General features: G+C 42.1%; 1 protein-coding gene across 1 annotated transcript in view; it reads right to left on the reverse strand.

The window, feature by feature from the left end:
- RUNX3 (RUNX family transcription factor 3) overlaps window positions 1-20,316 on the reverse strand; it is a 90,513-nt gene that overhangs the window by 12,356 nt on the left and 57,841 nt on the right. The window contains exon 4 of the mRNA XM_026702602.2: window positions 10,042-10,203. Coding sequence (XP_026558387.1) covers window positions 10,042-10,203 — 162 coding nt within the window. The remainder of the gene's footprint in view (window positions 1-10,041; window positions 10,204-20,316) is intronic.

Below are 20,316 nucleotides of genomic sequence, written 5' to 3' on the forward strand. Positions count from 1 at the left end.
GCGTTTTTAACCCAATCTATCAACGGAAATGGCAACACTTTGGATCAGGGAGCTGGGAAGTGAAGAATGCATGTTGAACCAGAGGTCACTGCCCTGGCTAATATCATGCCAACGCTCTGGGGGCTCCCCAGGGGTGGTATTCAAAAATTTTAACAACCAGTTCTGTGGGTGTGGCTTGGTGGTCATGTGACTGGCTGGGTGTGGCCAACTCGATATCACTCACATTGAGGCACGCATCTCCTCGCCTGACCTCTCATGACTGTGGGGATGCTGTAACAGTTGTAAGTGTGAAAAATGGTCATCAGTCACTTTTTTCAGTGCCATTGTAACTTTGAATGGTTACTGCACACAAGCAAAGTACCAGCAAAGGAGGGGGAAAAAAACTCCAGAGAAGTTCCTGAGACAGGAAGTCTAGTCCTGCCAAGAATGTAATAAGGGTTAATGGAGAGGCAGTTTCTGTAAGCAACACCAGAATGTTTCCTTCCTGCCTTCCTTACAGGATTAGGCCAGTAATTTCTTCTAACAACTGATTCTCCAAACTGCTTAGAATGTTAACAACCGGTTCTAGCAAATAGGTGCGAACTGGTAGAATCCCACCCCTGGGGCTCCCCATTCTTAGCAGCACCAAACAGGAATTCCGCATTGCACTGCTTTCCAAACGGCTTCATCATTGTTAAATAAATGTTATTTATTTATTTTATTTCATAAAAACACAAGTAGCTCCTATGCTAGATTGGATCATGACCTATCCAGTCCGGCAATCTGTTCTCACGGTGACCAACTGCCTGGACATGGAAGCAAACTAGTCTCCCAACCAATGGCCTTCAGAGGAAGTCCCACTATCATCAAGGTTAACAGCTTTTTTCTTTGGAGGAAATCTAGCTCTTGTGTTGACCACATTTTGGGCTGGTGAGAAGGTCTGGAAACTGGCATTTTGTGAGCTGAGGGTTTTCCCATTCATAAAATAGTTGTCACTGTGGGTGAGACCACTTTCAAAACATTTATATATCCAAAGATAAGCAGGTGAAGTTACTCCCCACCAACTGCAGAGATGCTTTACAACCCATGAAACCCTATGATGGAGCTTCCATATGGGAATTGTTAAACTGGGTATGCTAGGGGTCCCTGAGGCTCTCTGGGCTTGTTTCCTTGCGGACATTTCATTATCTGAACTAGGTAACTTCATCAGTGCACTGATGATGTTGCCTATTTTGTTAATGAAAAGTCTGCAAGGAAACCACCAAGCCCACAGAGCACCAAGGACTTCATAGTTCAACCCTGAGCTACAAATATTATCTTCTATGGCTATACCTTCACTGCAATTCCCATCATTTACTATATTATAGGCTCTTCACATGTTTTAGTATTGGAGTTCAATATCTTCAAATATACACTGTGCTGTCCTGACAGTTTAGAGTTAATGCGATTTGGGATAGTTAGTTAGGAATTGAGAGCTGTCCCTTTAAAGGAATGCATCATGGTAAATGTAGTTCCGGTATCCTGGGAAATGTAGTCCATGTCATGTGGTCACATCTGTAACCCTGATTGGTCACTGAATTGACCCTTGGTGGGTTGGGGGAGGTTTCTTCACTCTTGCCTGAACACAACACCTCATGGTAGCAGCTCTACCCCCTGCCTCTATGATATGGGATGAAAGAGGTAACCATCTTTTTAACCACAATTCAGATATGCAAAGGATTGGACATTAAGAAGAACCTCATCATAAATGTGAGCTGATAAGGATGCCTGATGATCCAATGAAAAAGACTTTGTATGGATGCTTTGTGAAGTTACTCTGTCTGCTTTATGCCATCCAGACAGTAATAAGCAGAACAGTAGAAAGATAGTAAACTCTCATCCCCATGATGATTGAAGCAGCTCCATGGTAATGGATTCAGTAATAAGCAGAACATACACGTTTGGGCAATGCATAATTGACCACCTGGAAATACCATATCAGAGGGGCTATCTGGGCCATGGACCTCCATGTTTTGCAGTTCTAGATCAACAGCCAAGACGCACAACTGGACTCCACATATGAACATTCAAAAGCAACTTCTCTTGCATCAAGGAAAAAAGACAATATTTTAGCAGCCCTCTTTCCCTCCCGGAGGGAAATTACCTACATTCCTTAAAAGCTTTCATCACTCCTTTCTCAGATAGAAATATTTGTGCAAGCCCCCAAATATTCATCTATGAGACAATGAGGCAGATCAGAGCCAGCCATTCATACATTCCTAAAATAGCTCTCTGCTTTTCTGGACTAAGTTACTTTGACTGACAGGATAAACAGGAGAGAGATTTAACACCATGTGTAAATGTTTATGCTGACTTCCTCTCTTCTTTTCCTTCTGGTTTTTCCTTCCCAAAGCCCTTTCCTGCTCTCTGTTTTCTATAATCTTCCTCCAGGATAAATCTGACTTCCCACTCCAGATGAAATCCTCAATTGATGAAATACATCCATTTAAAAAGATTTCACCTGATTAATCAGCTTGTTGCATAAATAAAGATTGCTTTTAATCAAAGTGTTTACAAAAATTAAGACCACACTTTGTATAGGATAAGATTCTTTCCTCTCTCTCTCAAACAGCAAGTCTTTCCTCTTTCCTTTTTCTGCTTCTTCCCATTTTTGTTTTGTGTCTATTATATTGTCAGCCTGTAGGCAGGGATTAGCTTAATCTTTTAATATCCACACAGCACTCAGAACATTGTAGAGACTCTATAAATAATCACAGCAACAACATCACATCTGAAAATACTCTACGTTTCAGTTAATATCCCAAAATTGCCTTTGATTGCCTTTGACTCATAAGCTGCCCATTTGAAATAATTAAAATAATGCCCGCTTACTTCAGAACTCCTATTCTCCCTATACGTAAACACATATAGTCATCGAGAATTGTTGTGATCAAGATGGACGTGCATACATCATTCAAAAGAGAGAGGAAGGGAGACCAAAAGAGAGGCGGAAACTGTATTTGCACAAATTGGGCATACGCTAATTTACCAGTGTTCCAATATCTGCCACACAGAAGAAGAGGGAGTCAAGCTATTCTCTAAAGCGCAGAAGGCAGGACAAGAAGCGATGGGGGGAAACTAATCAAGGAGTGGAGAGCCTAAAACTAAGGAGAAATTTCCAGACAGTGAGAACAATTGATCAGTGGAACAACTTGCCTCCAGAAGTTGTGAATGCTCCAACACTGGAGGTTTTTAAGAAGAGGTTGGACAACTGTCAGCATTCCAGCAACCCTCCATCCCGCCCAATAACTCCGAGACAGACATTTTCTCAAAGGTTCCTTTTTATTTAGATAGTAACTGGCACAACTGGGGAAACCCCAATCTGAAAGTTCCAGGCTTCCTTACAAATAAGTAAAAACTACAAAACCCATCCCCTGCACCCATCATCACATCACATGGCCCAATCACCATCCATCCCTAGTTAAGACTTCCTCTCAGTTATGCGCAACGCAACCTGACCTTGAATCAGAAAAAGGATGTTATTATGTCTAACTAGATATACTCCAATATATTCCCCCCTCCCACTTTCCCAGGCTCAGATATGGCAGCGTGGGAGCATCTGATCGCAATATGGCTTCCAAAGCTGACAGGACAAGAAGCAATGGGTGGACACTAATCAAGGAGAGGACAAATCTCTTTAGATTGTCTAAAATCGTTTAGGGTTTCCTATTTGTACAGACGGCTGTGCTGGAAAACCTCCAAGGTCTCTTTCAATTCTGTTATTCTGTTACCTACACAGAGCAACCTTTGTAAAGTATTTAAAATAGAAAGTAAAGTGACCTGCATAATTTGTTCACCTGAAATCAAATGACCTATGCACCTGTGATCATGCCTACCTGTCCTATGCCTACCTGTCTGCTCAATCTGTTGGCCAAATGTGAAGTCTAGGTTCCCACCTGGTGCTTTTGGTATCAAACAGCCTTTTTAAAAATTTTCTCAGTATTCATGCCCCAGTGTCCCTTTTGCAAATGAACACACCCTGACCACCACAGCCCTCCGAACATACATTCAAAATTCCAGGTGTGCTCATAGATCCGAAAACTGGAGAGCAACTCTTGAAAGGCCAATAGCTCTCCTGGTTTTATGCTTGGAGTAGGATTGCGCTAGGTCAGGGATCTCCAAACTTGGCAACTTGAAGACCCGTGGACTTCAACTCTCAGAATTACCCAGCCAGCCACATTGGGATTCTGGGAGTTGAAGTCCACGCGTCTTAAACTTGCCAAGTTTGGAGACCCCTATACTAGAACATCTTTCTGATGCTTTCAAGGAGAGAATGTGATGAAAAGAAGGATGTGCAGCCAGTAAAGAGAAGTTTTGATGATTTTCAAGAGGGCAACTTTTAAAACCTGTTTCACCAACAGGGTTCCCCAACTGGAATGAAACTTCCTTCGCAGCTGGAGCCAAGAGGGAAATGGATGTCTAAGAATCAGCACTCTTACAATAACTTGCAAATTCCTCAATAACCCCAGTGGAGATTTCCAATGAATGGCCCAGCAGTTAAAGCCATCAGTTGGTCACTTCAGCTCCCAGGGTAGGGTTGCAATCCCAGCTCCGTTAGCGGAAGGCAAGGGAAGGAAACCCATTGAACCAAAATACGGTGTTAAAGCTAGTTCTGACTTTCTGTTTATTTATCTGTGCATTGGCCGTGCTGAGGAATACCTTTAGCGAGCACAGCTCTCTGAGTGTCATGCCTGCTGTAGTTAAACAGCACAACCCAATATCGAAGGGGGAAGGAATCTGTTTGAAACAACCTCAAGGATTGCAGAAACACAGAAATACGCAACGGCTTTAGAGGGAATAAAAAAATGTGAGACAGGGAGAATCAAAAATAGCTGGATGAGGCCTCAGACTATTCATTGGCTGTAGAATGCCATTTGATATGGGAGAGAAAAATAAACTTGCAAATTAACAGAAGGTTGGAAAATGGACCTGAATATTTTAGTTCAAGTAACAGAACAGCAGAACGGAGTGGTTAGGTGCTGGATTAACACTGGAAATGCCTACATTGAAATCTATCCTCAGCGGAGTCAACACAAGGATGAGTCAGGTCAACCACCCTTACAAAGTTGTTGTAGGAAAAACAAATTAGTGCTAGGAATCCCTATATACATCCATCAAGCAAAACAGAACGGTTGGACTCTTGTTGTTCTCATTGGCTCTTAAGCTAAATGCTGCTGTCCCTGCCTCTTTTTCACAATACAGGTAGCCCTCACTTAATAATCCTAGTCGGGACCAACAATTCCATCGCTAAGCAAAGCAAACATTAAGGAAAACATCAGTGACCGCCCCACTTAGTGACAGCAGTTTTGGCAATCTTGGCTGTCCTTGTTCAGAGAATCTCCCAACGGTTGTAAAACAAGACACGGTGCAATTGCAACTTGAGGCCTCCTGCTGGCTTCCCCACGGACTTTGCTTGTTGGAAACCAGCTGGAAAGGCCACAACTGGCAATCACATTAACGTGAGAGGATGCGACTGTCCTGCATTCATCATGGTTGCCAAGCACCTGAATCGCGGTCATGTGAATACGGGGATGCGGGGACCAGTCCTAAGGTACTTTTTCCAGTATCATCGTAACTTTGGATAGTTAAATGCTAAAGGAATGATTGTTAAGTGAAAACTACCTGTATTCCTTTTCCTCACGACAGAAGTCTCTGACTTGTCAATCAGAAAGGTCGGCAGTTCGGCGGTTCGAATCCCTAGCGCCGCAGAACAGAGTGAGCTCCTGTTAGGTGTCCCAGCTTTTGCCAACCTAGCAGTTTGAAAGCATGTTAAAAAAATATAAGGAGAAAAATAGGGACCCCTTTGGTGGGAAGGTAACAACGTTCCGTGAGCCTTCAGTGTTTAGTCATGCCGGCCGCATGGCCACGGAGACATCTTCGGACAGCGCTGGCTCTTCTTCGGCTTTGTAACGGCCCCCTAGAGCGGGAAATGACTAGCACGGATGTGCGAGGGGAACCTTGACCTTTCTCAGGAACTTCAAGAACTGATTTAAAATTTATCTCAGTTACACTTCTGAACTGACTTTGCTGTTGGAGGAGGTAGATGGTGCTACTCCTGGTGTTTTCTATTCCACATACTAGTAGCAGTATTCTAGTACTAGTATTCAGTACAGGTGGTCCTCAACTTACAACAGTGACCATTCAATGGCACTGAAAAAAGTGACCATTTTTCACACTTAGACCATTGCAGTATCCCCATGCTCATGTGGTCAAGATTCAGACGCTTGGCAACTGACTCACATTTATGACAGCTGCAATGTCCAGGAGTCCCGTGATCTCCTTTTGCAACCTCCTGACATGCAACGTCCATGGGGAAGCCAAATTCACTCAACAAACAGGCAGCTAACTTATTCACTTAACAACGGAGTCAGGAAAGGTCGTAAAATGGGGCAAAACTCATTGAGGAAATGTCTCACTGAACGACGGAAAATTTGGGCTCAGTTGTGGTCGTAAGTCGAGGACTACCTGCCTTGTTTCTCAATCTGAAAGAACTCACATTACCTCTTGATGTAAGTTGGAATAGAAGTATGGAAAGCCATGGAAGCTGCCAATGACTCATGAGAGGAGCATGTGATGAAATGAGATCTTCGCATGCACTCTTAGCATTACATCAGGACAAGCGCAATGCATTCTGCCCTGGAGAACTCCACTGAAATTTGGAAGAAATTTCATTGCAAATTCTTGTGTGTCAACATGGAATGAGAACTGGGGGTGATGGGGGGGGTGGGGGTGGAATTAAAGCAGAAGTCTTTTCATCTATTGCTGTGCTTTAAAGTACGCCCCGGTTTTATCTCTTTAGCCAACAACAGGTTTTATGTGATTACCCAACTGGATAAAATAGCATTTGAAGATGTTACCCGGTTGGGTAATGAAATGCCTGCAATAAATCAACCAACCTCCGAAAGCACCAAGGTTCCTATTTTTTTTTGTTTCACGTAGCAATAAGGCTGCTTTTAAAATCTTGTGCACAGTAACGAGCTACTGAACAAGAAGGAGAGGAAAAAATGAAGCCAAGGAGATAATTTTGGCTCCATCCATTCTCTGGAAAGGGGAAACTCTGCACCTCAGAGAAAAGTCACTTTCCCTTCATTAATACTCAGCTTCCTTTGGAAAACTCTTTTTGCAGCTGCCAAATCGAGCAGATGGGGAAAACCCTTTTAGAGAGACTTTTTCAAAAAGCCAAATCCAGGCAGTGACTTTGGCAGAAAGGTATGCGCAGTGACCACCTATGCACTTCCAAACAAGAGAGGGAATGCAACACCACAAAAGAAGAGAACAAAACCACATGTTTCCTTTGGCCATTCTAGGCACCAAGATAATTCTTGGTGTATTCGTGGTGCTTCTCATTCTTGGACGAGAAGCAAAACGTCTTCAAAGGAAAACCAGAAAGTCCAGTTGCCTCTTGACAGAGCAGCTTTGGGACAGCATAGCACTGACTTGTCAAATTATTTTGTCTCGGTTTATGTGGCTGTCCTATTATGCATTTCTGGAACACATGCAGCTGCTTTAAAGAGCTGTAGATAAGTGAAACACTTGCTCCACTGTCTGCAGGGCACGATTGAAAAAGTCAAAATGGTGCCTATGGCAAAAGAACAACAACAACAATAACAACAAATGGAGCTTTGATCACATCATTGTGGCCTCCATCTTGAATATTTTGACCATACCCTGCAGATTTTCCCCGTGTCATTAAAACACTCGTTCTCTTTACATGGTTTCTCTCATGTTTAACTCTCATCTTTCCTCCAGGAAGGATAAAAGGCATACAGTAAATATATATTCTTTTACTTTTCTATGAAGCTGTAGATAGGTTTAGCGTTAAGGCAAAAGCTACCAAGATTGTTGTGTGGTCTTTCCAGGCTCAGACCAACACGACTGAATTAATTGTTTAAAGAAATTGTAATCGTGGCTTTTGAAACCTGTTGCTGATTATTGTATAAATGTTGCTAGCATTTTTTCCAAAGCATAACTGCTTTCTTCAAAGTGGAATGAGCTATTTCTGCTACATCTGAGAGCAATTCAGCTCATTCTGCTGAGAGGATCCTGGATGCTGAGGTTCCCCTCCATTGCACAAATCTTGATGGAGGACACCACACTGTCCCCGACCCCCCACAAATGACCCACAAAAATCCAACAATGGATCGGGTTGGGCTTTTTATTTTATTGCAGCTTCGATGTATCCTTGCATCTGGCAACATCTGCTACCCAAATAGACAACTGTGGGTGGAGACCAAAGGATACCCAGTAGAGGAGAAGGAAAATGCATAATAGGGGAGTATATCTGGATCCATGGTAGCATAAACTTTTCAAACTTAACAAACACTTTAACTTCAAACAGAGCTTCTTCCTCTTTCTTCTGCACATTTTTGGCCCTAAATCATTTGTCTTTTGTAGATAGTCCTCATTTTAGGACTGCCTCATACAGCGACCGTTTGCACTTACAACTGTGATTTAAAAAAGTAAATTTGTGACCAGTCCTGTAGGAGATGACCAGGCTGAACCTAAGGGCGGGGTCAACGCATCTTCAGTTTGGAGTCTCTACTCTCCATAAGAGACCCATAAGACAGCGGTCTCCAACCTTGGCAACTTTAAGACTTGTGGATTTCAACTCCCAGAATTCCTCAGCCAGCAAAGCTGGCTGGGGAATTCTGGGAGTTGAAGTCCTTCAGGCTTAAAGTTGCCAAGGTTGGAGACCCCTGCCATAAGAAACCTATTCCCCATAAGAGACCTACACACACACACACACACACACACACACTCACCCTTAGAGCCCATTGATTCTTATCTGTCCCCGATTTACTTGTAGAGAGAATCAGTAGATCGGAATCTTGTGAATAGGTAGCAGGAAATAAATGCATAGTACTTTTGAACTCTATCCTGGCTTCTAACTCCTTACATTTACTACCTTTTAAGCACAGATCAGTGGTTTCAGTTAACTACTGCTTCGCTTAACAAAGGGAAGGGCCAGTCCCAATTGTGGTAGCTAAATGAGGATTACCTCCTTTAAAGCAGCGTTTCTCAATTTTGGCATTTTTAAAATTTGTTGACCTTAACTCCTAGAATTCTCCAGCTATCATGTCAAGCTGCATGCTGTACCACATCACAGAGAACAAAGGCTGCCCAGCAAGGCCCATGGAGATAGTAAACTCCAGTTGATTCAAGCCAGTGATCCAACGTGGCATTTGGATGCTAATTTAAACAAGAGTTTAAATTATTGTATGACTAACGTTTTACAATAATGTTGCTGCTGGTTATTAAGGAAATAAAACTATGGTTAAATAAAAGTCGAAATATCAAGCGAGGAGAATATTTGCAGCTCAGCGCTTAACTGTGAGGTTTTTGGTGCTCTCTGAGCTTTTCTTGCAGACATTTCATTACCAAAGTAGGTAATGTGTGATGCGCTGATGATGTTACCTAGTTTGGCAATGAAATGCCTGCAAGAATACTTACCAAGTGTCAACTCATAAAATATTTCTATGGTCTTTTAGAGTTGCCAACAGAAAGGGAGCGGGGAGCAGTGCGGCAGCTTGCAAAGCGAAATTGCATTCCATAAATGTTTTCAAAGATAGTAACTAGGTGACCGAAGTTTCTGCCGCGCAAAATTCTAACAGGAGAACATGGCTGATGACTCTTGGCTATGGAGGTGTCCCATTGGAGAATATGAATTATGATACATCCAGGGGGTGGAGGGAAAACCAGGGTCAAGGGTGACAATGAATGATGTGTCTCAGAGTTGGCTACACCCAGGCAGTGCCGAACCTTTTAACTCCCAATAAATCCTTTGAAGTTTTGGAAGTTTGGCTCGAGACTCATAATTTAAATGAGGTTAAGTGCCGGACTCCTGACACCAAGCTCAGGGAGCACCAAAATCAAAATGATGACCACAATGATGTCACTGAAATTCAACCTCATTTTTTATTTTACATAATGCAAATGAAAAATAGGCAGAGCTTTGATCACACTGTCACAGTTGTGTTTTGACTTTTTTTAACCATACTCTGCAGACACCTCACAAGTCCTTACCTTGAATCTGGCTCTGAGCTTGTGTACCAAAGTGCCCTGGGCCGCCGAGGGACCCCCGAGAATTGGCCGTCGTAGGAGTGACTCTCATTGAGTGCCGAAGTCTTTCCAGCTCTCCATAACGATCTTGGAATTTTGTTTGTTCTTCCAACTTCTGCCTGTGCCCTGAAAGAAGCAGGGGAATGGGGAACAAATCAGCAAAGATGCTCAGGGTCAACTCAAAGAAGCCCCCCGACCCCAGAAAAGAGACACGCAAGTAGTCCTCACCTAATGAACACAATTGAGCCCAACATTTCTGTTGCTGAGCAAGGCAGTTGTTAAGTGAGTTTTGCCTCATTCTACGTCTTTTTTTTGCCACCATTGTTAAGCAAATTATTGAAGTTGTTAAGTGAATCATGCAGTTGTTAAGTATAAGGACTGGCCGTAAGTCACTTTTTCGGTGATGTTGTAACTTTGGACAGTTTTTATCAGCTATCGATCGGAATAGAGCTGGAAGGGACCTTGAAGGTCTTGTAGCACAACCCTCGCTCAATCAGGAGATTCTATACCATTTCAGACAAATAGCTGTCCAATTTTTTTCTTAGAAACGTTCAGTTAATGAAGCACCTATACTTTCTGAGGCAAGCTCTTCCACTAGTTAATTGGTCTCACTGTCAGGAAATTTGTCCTTAATTCCAAATTGCTTCTTTCCTTGATTAGTTCTCATCCATTGTTTCTTTGCCTTGCCTTCTGGTGCTTTGGAAAATAAGTTGACCTGTTCTTCATTGTGGCAGCCCCTCAAATACTGGAATACTGCTACCATGTCTCCCCTACTCCTTCTTTTCCCTACACTGGCCATACCCATTTCCTGCAACCGTTCTTCACATGGTTTTGTCTCCAGACCCTTAATCGTCTTACTTGCTTTTCTTTGCACTTTTTCCAAAGTCTCAACATCTTTTTTTGTAATGTGGTGACCAAAACTGCTAAGTGAATGATTGTAAATCAAGGATTACCGGTGCTCTTCTAGTACGGTCACCACCTGAGAGTTTAATAGGTGGGCATGGATTGGAACTCAGGTCTTTGCAGTCTGCTTCCAACTCCCTAACCGTGACCCCCACACCATGGCCTTTCATAAGGTGCAAGAAACGGAGGGCCTGGGCTCCTGGAAGCCTCTTGTTGGTTCAATGCCACTGAGTTGCTTGTTGAATGACTTTCCTAACTTCAACCAAGTTCTATTTTTGCTTCCCTTATTGCACGCAACACCTGTATCCATTGCAAGATGCAGCGTGTGAAAACTGTGTCCTTGGAAGTGTCCCAAACCAAAAAAATGTGTCCAAAAAGTCCCATTTGGCCCATGGCCATGAATCTGTGGTGAGGGGAATTCCCTCACAGAGAAATCCTTGCAAAACAGCCACTGCAGTCTAGGCAGCTCAATTAACATTGGGTAACCGAATTAAACTCCAGGCCTTTTCTGATATTGTGGTTAAGGCTTTAGATTGTGGAGATCCGTGCCGTAGCCAACCTTATCTGTGGAAGTTTACTAGGAGACCCTGGACCAGTAATTCTTTCTCAATCCAAGCCTACTCACAGGGTTGTTGTTTGGGGAGAAACTGGGGGTGGGCGCTTGCACCTTTTTGCTCCTGTAGGAAATATAGCGTGTGTGGCTCACAATGAATAAATAAATGCATACATTCTCTTTAGTTATTTTTTTATACGTCTTTTTTTCTTGTTTTCAGTGTTTGCAGGTAGTCCTTTACTTATAACATTCATTTAGTGAGCCTTCTAAATGACAAAGGCAATGAAAAAGTGACTCATTGCTGGTTTTCACACTTACAACCATTACCGCTTCCCCATAGTCACATGATCAAAATTTGGGTGCTTGGCAACTGGCAGGTTTTTATGACGGTTGCAGTATCCATGGATCATGAGATCACCACTCGTAACCTTTCCAGCCAGCTTCCAACAAGCATCAATGGGGGAAGCCAGATTATCTTAATAACCGCATAATTCGCTCAACAACTGCAGCTTAACAACTGTGGCAAAGAGGTCGTAAAAAGTAGCAGAACTCACCTAACCACTGCCTTGCTTAGCGGTGGAAATTTTGGGCTCATTTGTGGTTGTAAGCTGAGGACTATCTGTACCAATTCTGAGCCTCTTCATATGAGCTGAGATATGAAGAGGATCAGAGTTGTAAGCATTTAAGTTTCCCTACAGAAAGCCAAGTTCCTCCTTCCAAGTTCTATTTTTAAGCTGCCCAGTCTTCTGTGACTTTTTTATTTCAAAGTTACGGGTACCATTGTGCATAAATGGATGGAAACTAATCAAGAGGAGAACTAACCTAGAACTAAGGAGAAATTTCCTTTTCAAAAGGCAACTGGGCTTTCTTTGTTTTTCCGTGAACACCGTTTCGCTTCTCATCCAAGAAGCTTCTTGGAAAAACACCTTTGGGACAGCCATGACCTGGATGACTTAGAATCGCCACAGACCTGTTGTGGCCCACCAGAGCTGGCAGCAGAGTCGGACAGTAGTGAGGAGGATGGGAAGGAACTTGGGCCAGTCCTGGAGGCTGAGGAAAGCTCGGCTGAGGGCTCTGCGTCACAGGCGGTGATGGAGCCAGGGCAGGCTGGCAGTCATCAGCCGCCTTTGGGCTTGGACAGTAGTGAGGTGGGGGAGCTTCTGGAACCGGTTCCCAGCCTGCGTATGCGCAGAGCCGCCAAAAGGAAGGCACAATTAAAAACTCAGGGTTGACATGGGAGTAAGGCCACAGGTGGACAATGAATGGCCCCCCTCCCATCAGGATTAAAGGAGAAGCAAAAGGGAAGGGGCCTTTTGCAGGAAACAACTCGCTCGTTCAGTTGTCCGTTCGTTCCAGCCTCGTGAAGATTTGCCTGTATAACCTAGCCCTTCCCTGTCAGCACTGAGTGTGGGATTTTACCTGGCAGCGTTCCAGGATTGATAAAGGCCTGAACTAATTAGTATACCTTCGCAAGACTGTTTGCCAAGCCCTTGGCTGACTGTGAATGAAATAAATTCACATTAATGTAATAAAAGAGGTTTTTGCTGGGACTCAGAATTGACTTAGTGCTTTTTGGGGAGGCCTAGGACAGAACAAGGCCTACCAAGGCCTGTTTATTCTGTCTAAGCCATTCTACCTCCTATCTGTTCAAAGAAGGCAGAATAGACAGCAGAGAAACTCTGTCAGCTAAAACAGCCAAGAAGCTACTGAATTTTTTTTCCTTGGCAGCCACCAGTGCAATTCCAAATGAAGACAGCCAGTTATTTTCAGATTCTTCCACACACACACCCCCACACACAAACACACAACCCAGCGCAAGCACGTCGCCTCCCCTTGCCCTAACGTCCCCTTAAGAAGATCAATATCGCCACGACATCAAATGGCTGAAATGTTTTCCATCTGGAAGGATGGATACGAATCTGATACAGCAAGCCGTAATAAAAACATGCTGGTCCTTTGGGGCAAATGTGGAGACATGGCGAATGCAACATCTGATGCTGGAAAGATGCCTTTCAACATGAGGGGGGGAAACAGATCTGGATCTACTGTATTTCGTTTAATCTCCTGGAGATCTATCAGAGATTACAAAGGTTGCCTGGTGTCCAGGAGCAATGACGAATCAACCCCAATTCTATTTCCCCACATCCTTGTGGTGGGGAAAGGAATAAGGAGACACCCCTTCCCCCCCTCAAGAAGCCAGCAAGATAATTTATAATTTCCAAAAATTCCATGTTCCCCCTTTTTTCTCTTTCCCACTATGAAACAAAATATCAGGCAATATAATGATAGTGTTGTGCTCTTCCTCTGTTTTTAAAAAAACCCCAGGATGAGTTGCCAACCCGCTGCAGCCAAGCAGAACCTTGTTTTCTTACAGGAATGTGCAAAGCTTTGGATTCAGAGATGGTATTCAGCAGGTTCTGACCAGTTCTGGAGAACCAGTAGCGGAAATTTTGAGTAGTTCGGAGAACTGAGAAATACCGCCTCTGACTGGCCCCGCCCCCATCTCTTCTCTGCCCCCCATTGAGTCCCAGCTGATTGGTGGGTTTTTCTTTTGTTGCCCTGCACAGGAGAACGGAGCTGGAAAGCAGGTTAGTGGGGTGGGGAGGGACTGGGGATTTTGCAGTCACGTTCCCCTACCACGCCCACCAAGCCACGCCCACCAAGCCACGCCACGCCATGCCTGCCAAGCCAAGCCAAGCCACACCCACCAAGCCACACTCACAGAACCGGTAGTAAAAAGAAATTGAATCCCACCACTGTTTGGATCAGATGCCCCAAAGGACCTCAATGGGGGTGTGAAAATTGTGCTGGTCTGCATCCTGGCTGCAGGTAGAAGTGTGTTTGTGCTCCTGTGTACTTTGAAGCTACTTCTTTGCACAGAATCAGAAGGGCTGCATCATTTCTTTATTCTAATTTCATTTCTCTTTTCTTGATTTTTTTCTCCTCGCCCCTGGGCTGAATGGATCATGTATGGAACGGTTCGTAATAGAATTACTGCCTGAAAATTTTCAGCTAGCCTTTAAATCAGGCTGAATAGTCTCTGGTACAAGTAGTCCTGGACTTATAACCACAGTTGAGCCTGACATTTCTGTTGCTAAGTGAGACATTGGTTAAGTGCCCCATTTTATGAGCTTCCTTGCCACAGCTGTTAAGTGAATCACTGCAGTTGTTGAGTAACACCGTTGTTAAGTGAAACCGTGGCTTCTACATTGACTTTGCTTGTCCGAAGTTTGCAAAACGGGATCACGGGACCCCAGGACACTGCAACCGTCATAAATATGAGTCAGTTGACAGGTGTTGGAATTTTGATCACAGAACCCTGGGGATTCTGCAACGGTCATAAGTGTGAAAAACTTTTTCACTTTTTTTAGTGCCATTGTAGCTTCAGTACTAAGCAAACTGTTGTAAGTCAAGTACTCTGTGTGTGTGTGTGTGTGTGTGTGTGTGTGTACACACACATACACACACATACAGGTAAAGTGCATGTGTGTGTATGAATGTATACAGGTTCCACCCTTGATTTACAATCATTTGTTTAGCGACCATTCAAAGTCACAACAGCACTGAAAAAGTGTCTTATGACCAATCCTCCGGTTTGAGCTTCTTCGGTGACAGATCGAAATCTGCGATCGTGCACAGTTTTGATCTGTGCTCACCACTGGAGCTCCCCAAGCCGGCTGGTTTCGGGGCTAAGCCACCCCATAGAGGTGGTGAAGAGGGGGGAGACCACCAGCAGGGTCAAGGAGAGTCACATCTCTCCTCCCCAGCTGGCCATTACTCCCTTTCCCGAAGGCGGTTGCAGCGGTGGTCAGAAATGGCCACCTCAAAGAACTCAACCAGAAAAGAATGTGCAGGAGGAAGATAAGAAGAGAAAGTTTTGGCTGACCAGGTCAAACTGAAAAAGCAAGAACATAAGGTACCCTGGAATTTGAATTATAAAGAACAACATTGTTCCTAAAGTAGACTTTGAAGCGGCAAATGAGAAAGGGAAGGGAAAAGATTTGGTTTTTTTTTTCCCCTTATATTGACAACTAAGAGATTTAAGCAAGAAACCGGCAAAAATCCACTTGGACATTAACAGGTATTTAAGCTGAAAATAAAGTGTCAAAGGGATAATAAAGATTTCTGGATTCTCAAAAACTTTTAAAAGAAGGAAAAAAAAAAGGGTGGGATCTGGAAAAATGGAGGAGACCACCTGGAAGTGAAAGGATTAACAATGAAACTTTAACAAGATTCCTAAAAGATACATTTAAACTGAAACTTTGTAACAAGATAAGAGAACCCCAGGAAGAGAAAGTGAAAAAAAAAAGCAAGAAGAAGCTTTGGATTAATTGGATTACTTGGTGATTTTTGGATTTTGGGCTATCGGATCTAAAGGACTAAAATTAATTGGGTGGTTGTTTAAAAGTTTTTAAAATGGTATCACTCTTGGAAGAATTGAGAATGGAACTTAAAAAATAAAAAGAAGATGCACAAGAAGGAAGAGGTTCTTTTGGCTTCATATTTCAATTTTTAGAAATGGAGATCCTGAACTATGAGAAACAACAAGAAATGCCTGTAGAACAAGAAGGTTGGGACAAAGAAGAAGCCATCTTCAATGACCAAGTATTTCTATGTGGGGAAAAGAAAGGAAAAGGGGGAAAGAGTGAAAAATTTAAGATTTGAAAAAACATCCCCCAAAAAGAATTGTTTGAAAAGTAATTACAACATTAAGAAGAACAGAAGAGAGGATTACAGAAGAGAGAATCAGAATTAGAGAGAGAAGGCATCAAGAAGGGAAGGGAGAAGAAGGGGAAGAGGGAAAGGAAAAGAAATTATAAAGGACAGAAACAGGACATAGAGAAACAGGGAAAACATACAAGGATTAAGGGTATAAGCCTATTTAGAAGACACAGAGATAATGGGTGAAAACTTAATTGAAAGGGGGATTCTGCAAGGGTACATAAGATAGTACTGTTATATTAGAAATAGAAATGAACTTTGAAAATATGAAACAAGTGTGATTAAAATGATAGATAAAATACTCATTGTAAGGGAATGGAATGTTTAATAAATAAATGAAATAAAGAGAATGAGAGAATGAAACTAGGAAAGGAGAGGAACATTTTAATTATTATAAATGTGTTATAAAAATTTAAGTAAAGAGGAATATGAAAGAAACATGAAAAAATTATGGAAATATTATAAGTGTTCTTAGAAGTATGATACCCTATTGAAAAGAAATGTTAAAGATGTCAAAGATTATAACTAATATTAATGATAGAGCTGAATTGGAATAGAATAAGTATTTTATTTATTATTGATATATATATATGTGTGTGTGTGTGTGTGTGTGTGTGTGTGTGTGTGTGTGTGTGTATCCTCTTTAAGAACTTAATGCATATTTTAAGAATGTACCAAGCAGAAGTCGACTGGAAGTTATGTGTTATATTGAATGTTATGATTGTAAAAGCATAAATTTAAGCATAAGTTTATGGATAAAAATTAAAAGATACAAAGGTGTCATACTTCAATTAGTAATTAGAGGGAAAAATTTTGTTTAATGAGAAAATATATGAAATTGAAACAGGACAGATGAAAGTATAAATATAATGACTAGAAAGATATTGAAACTTAGAAAAAGTTATATATATATATATATAATTGGATTTAGAAAGGAATAAGCTGATTAAAAGTAAGATTGAGAAAAATAAGGGAAGGGAAAATTATTGAGAAAATGTTAAAATAGTAATAAGATATGGAATAGAACACAAAGATGAATATGAAATTGAATTTGTGTCTGGATGGAGAAGTGATAACGCGGGACCATGCTATTCTCAAAAAAAGAAATTTTACTTGTATTATGTTTTGTGAAAACCCAAATAAAATTTTTATTAAAAAAAAAATAATTCGAGAAGAAGCATTCAGGAAGTCTTGCTTCGCCCAGATAAATAGTCTGTGCTTAGAAGAAGGGAAGGGAAGGAGGGAAAAATGCTCAAGGAATTTCATAATGACAAACTGATCAAAAGACTTAGCTATCAGTATCATAGATACTGGGGGAGGGAGAGAGTAAATTCTGCAAGGTTTCTTACAGAGAGGCTGTAGGGAGATCTGCTTCTTGTTACCACAATTAGCTTATCCAGATTCATTAATATGGCAAATGAAGGAAGGAAATTAATTTCTTTAGCTGCATCTGTATTTAATCTATAGCAAACATCTTGTACCTCTAATATATTATTTGCTTCTCTGGTGGTTTTTTTAGGACTGACTGAAGGATCCTTCCTTCCTTCCTTCCTTCCTTCCTTCCTTCCTTCCTTCCTTCCACCCCCTCCCTTTCTTTTCCTCCCTCCCTCCCTCTGTTCCCTTCCTTTTTCCTCCCTCCGTCTCTTCCTTTCTTCCTCATTTTCTTTTTCCTCCTTCCAATTAAAGCAAGGAAGAAATATGATGACTGAGAACTTCATCAACTTCCCTACAATTTTTAGCTGCTTTTAGAAAAAAGTGTAGCTCCATCAGAAAGAATTGTCCACCCTGTCAATAACATGGTTTTTTTTAAAATTTTTGTATCCTGTTTCCCGAGTGGTCTGATTTCCTTGACTATACTTACGCCTTCAAATACTCTGTGCCCGCCTCTATTTAAACTCTACTTGTAGCACAGAAAGTGGTTGGAGGTCCTGAATTCAACCCCCCCACACACACACCCCTCCCCCTGGGCTTTCTTGTTCACCCAAATCATGTGGGATGCATAATTTGTTTGGTTTGGGAAGGGCTGAGGGAAAGGAGAACTTCACTGCCATTGTAAATTGAGCAGCTGATCCACATTATGGAGGGATTGGCTGCTGGCTGCTGGAAAGAGATGGCTCTTTACAGCGAGGGCATTTGTGTGCGGTTCCAAAGGAATGTAAATTGCAGAAGACACCCTGTCTCCTCGTATGGAACATGTCCGCCACAGAGATTTCATTATCCACATGTTGAATGTGGGCCTATTCATACCATTTGAAAATGGGAACTGGTTTCTGCACACCAAATCATTTCTTTAAGATCCTCCTGCTTTCTGGGATGGATGGATGGATGGAAGGAAGGAAGGAAGGAAGGAAGGAAGGAAGGAAGGAAGGAAGGAAGGAAGGAAGGAAGGAAGGATAGATAAAGAAGATAAAATTCACTGTAACAGCATTGCTAAAAAGCATAAAAAATTTGTGGATTTAATTCTATGGAGAGGAGGAAGGAAGGAAGGAAGGAAGGAAAGAAGGAAGGAAGGGAGGAAGGAAGGAAGGAAGGAAGGAAGGAAGGAAGGAAGGAAGGAAGGAAGGCAGTCAGTCAGTTACAACTTCTCTAGGCTTACATATGTTCATATTTACTTTTCAAACAAAAAGGCAATAATATTTAACTAATGGAGATAGATGGGAGAGGAAAAAGTGGTTTTTCTCATGTGATGATTGGGCCAAGCATAAAGAAATTAACATTATTATCCTCTGTTGGTGTTTTGTAATGGGTTGGCTGAAGTTCAGGAAACAAGATGCGTCATATTTACAACAAGCCTTTTACGGACGGCAGTTCCCATGATGCTGACTCTCTTTTTTTCCCAAAGTCACGTGACAGCTCCCCCAATGTGATCGGATACCCAAGGGCCAAGCACAATGGCTGTTTGGTTGCTGGAATGCAGGGAGCTGCCTTCTCTTGCACCAGAGCAGAGGTCTCCAAACTTGGCAACTTTAAGACTTGTGGCCAGTATAGCTGGGAGTTGAAATCCATAATCCTAAAGTTGCCAAGTTTGGGGACCCCTGCACCAGAGAGTGGCCGCCTCTCCTTCAGCAGGACTTGTTCTGATTAGCAGTGAACCTGCCAGGATGGGGCAGAATCTTCCTCAATCTCATCTGAAAATGCCCAGGGTTCATGCTTCTAAAAAGCCATGCCATCAATACCTCTTTTTGAGGGGTGGGGGTGGGGTGGGGTGTTTGAATTCTTCATTTTTTCTAAATGGCAAGGGGTGATTTGGCCTCATTCCCATATCTGTTTGAATAGAGGGATATTTACGTATGTTGCTTAAAAGATGTAAGTTTGCAAGCAAATGTAAGTGAACAAAGTTCTTTTCCCCCAGTTGTTTCACAGTGGTGCGATCTCCATAAACAATCCCATGGCTGTCAAAATGTGTAATAATTTCTTCTCCAATAGAAGAGAATATTTTTAGCTCAGTATTAAACTGAGTAGAGTCCCTGGTGCTCTACGAGATTGATAGTTTTCTTGCAGATGTTTTATTACCCAACTAGGTAACATCATCAGTGGGGGACCTAGTTGGGTAATAAATTGTCTGCAAGAAAACAACCAAGTTCAGTGAGCACCAAGGACCTCACAATGTATTCCCCTTTATAGCACATGAAAAAAATCATACTTTAATTTGTTTTTCTTTTCTTTTCTGGCATAGTTTCTCATTAGGGCTTGCTGAACGTTTGTGTCTTAGCAAGAAATAAATAGTATAACAAAATGCAGACGGAAACTAAGTCGGTTCTTTCTGTTTCAAGGAAAAGGAAAATAATCCCAGTGCTTTTGGAATTGACAGATTTGTGGCTCCTTGGAGGAAATTGTCTCGATTGGTATTTGAATGCAGATTACATGGTGCAAGTACACGGGTTAAGATAAGGCTTAAAAGAGTTGGGTTGACTTAATTACCTGAAATACATGTATCAACCGCCACTTTCCACTGCCTTACTACAGATGTGATCATTCAATGCAAATGGGGAAATAGTATCATGCCTAATCTTACTGGAAGGATCACAAAGAAGTATGCAATGAGAAAAGATAATATCAAA

This window comes from Pseudonaja textilis, chromosome 10, assembly GCF_049901715.1.
Source record: "Pseudonaja textilis isolate UNSWEBS1 chromosome 10, rPseTex1.2, whole genome shotgun sequence".
Taxonomy (NCBI): domain Eukaryota; kingdom Metazoa; phylum Chordata; class Lepidosauria; order Squamata; family Elapidae; genus Pseudonaja; species Pseudonaja textilis.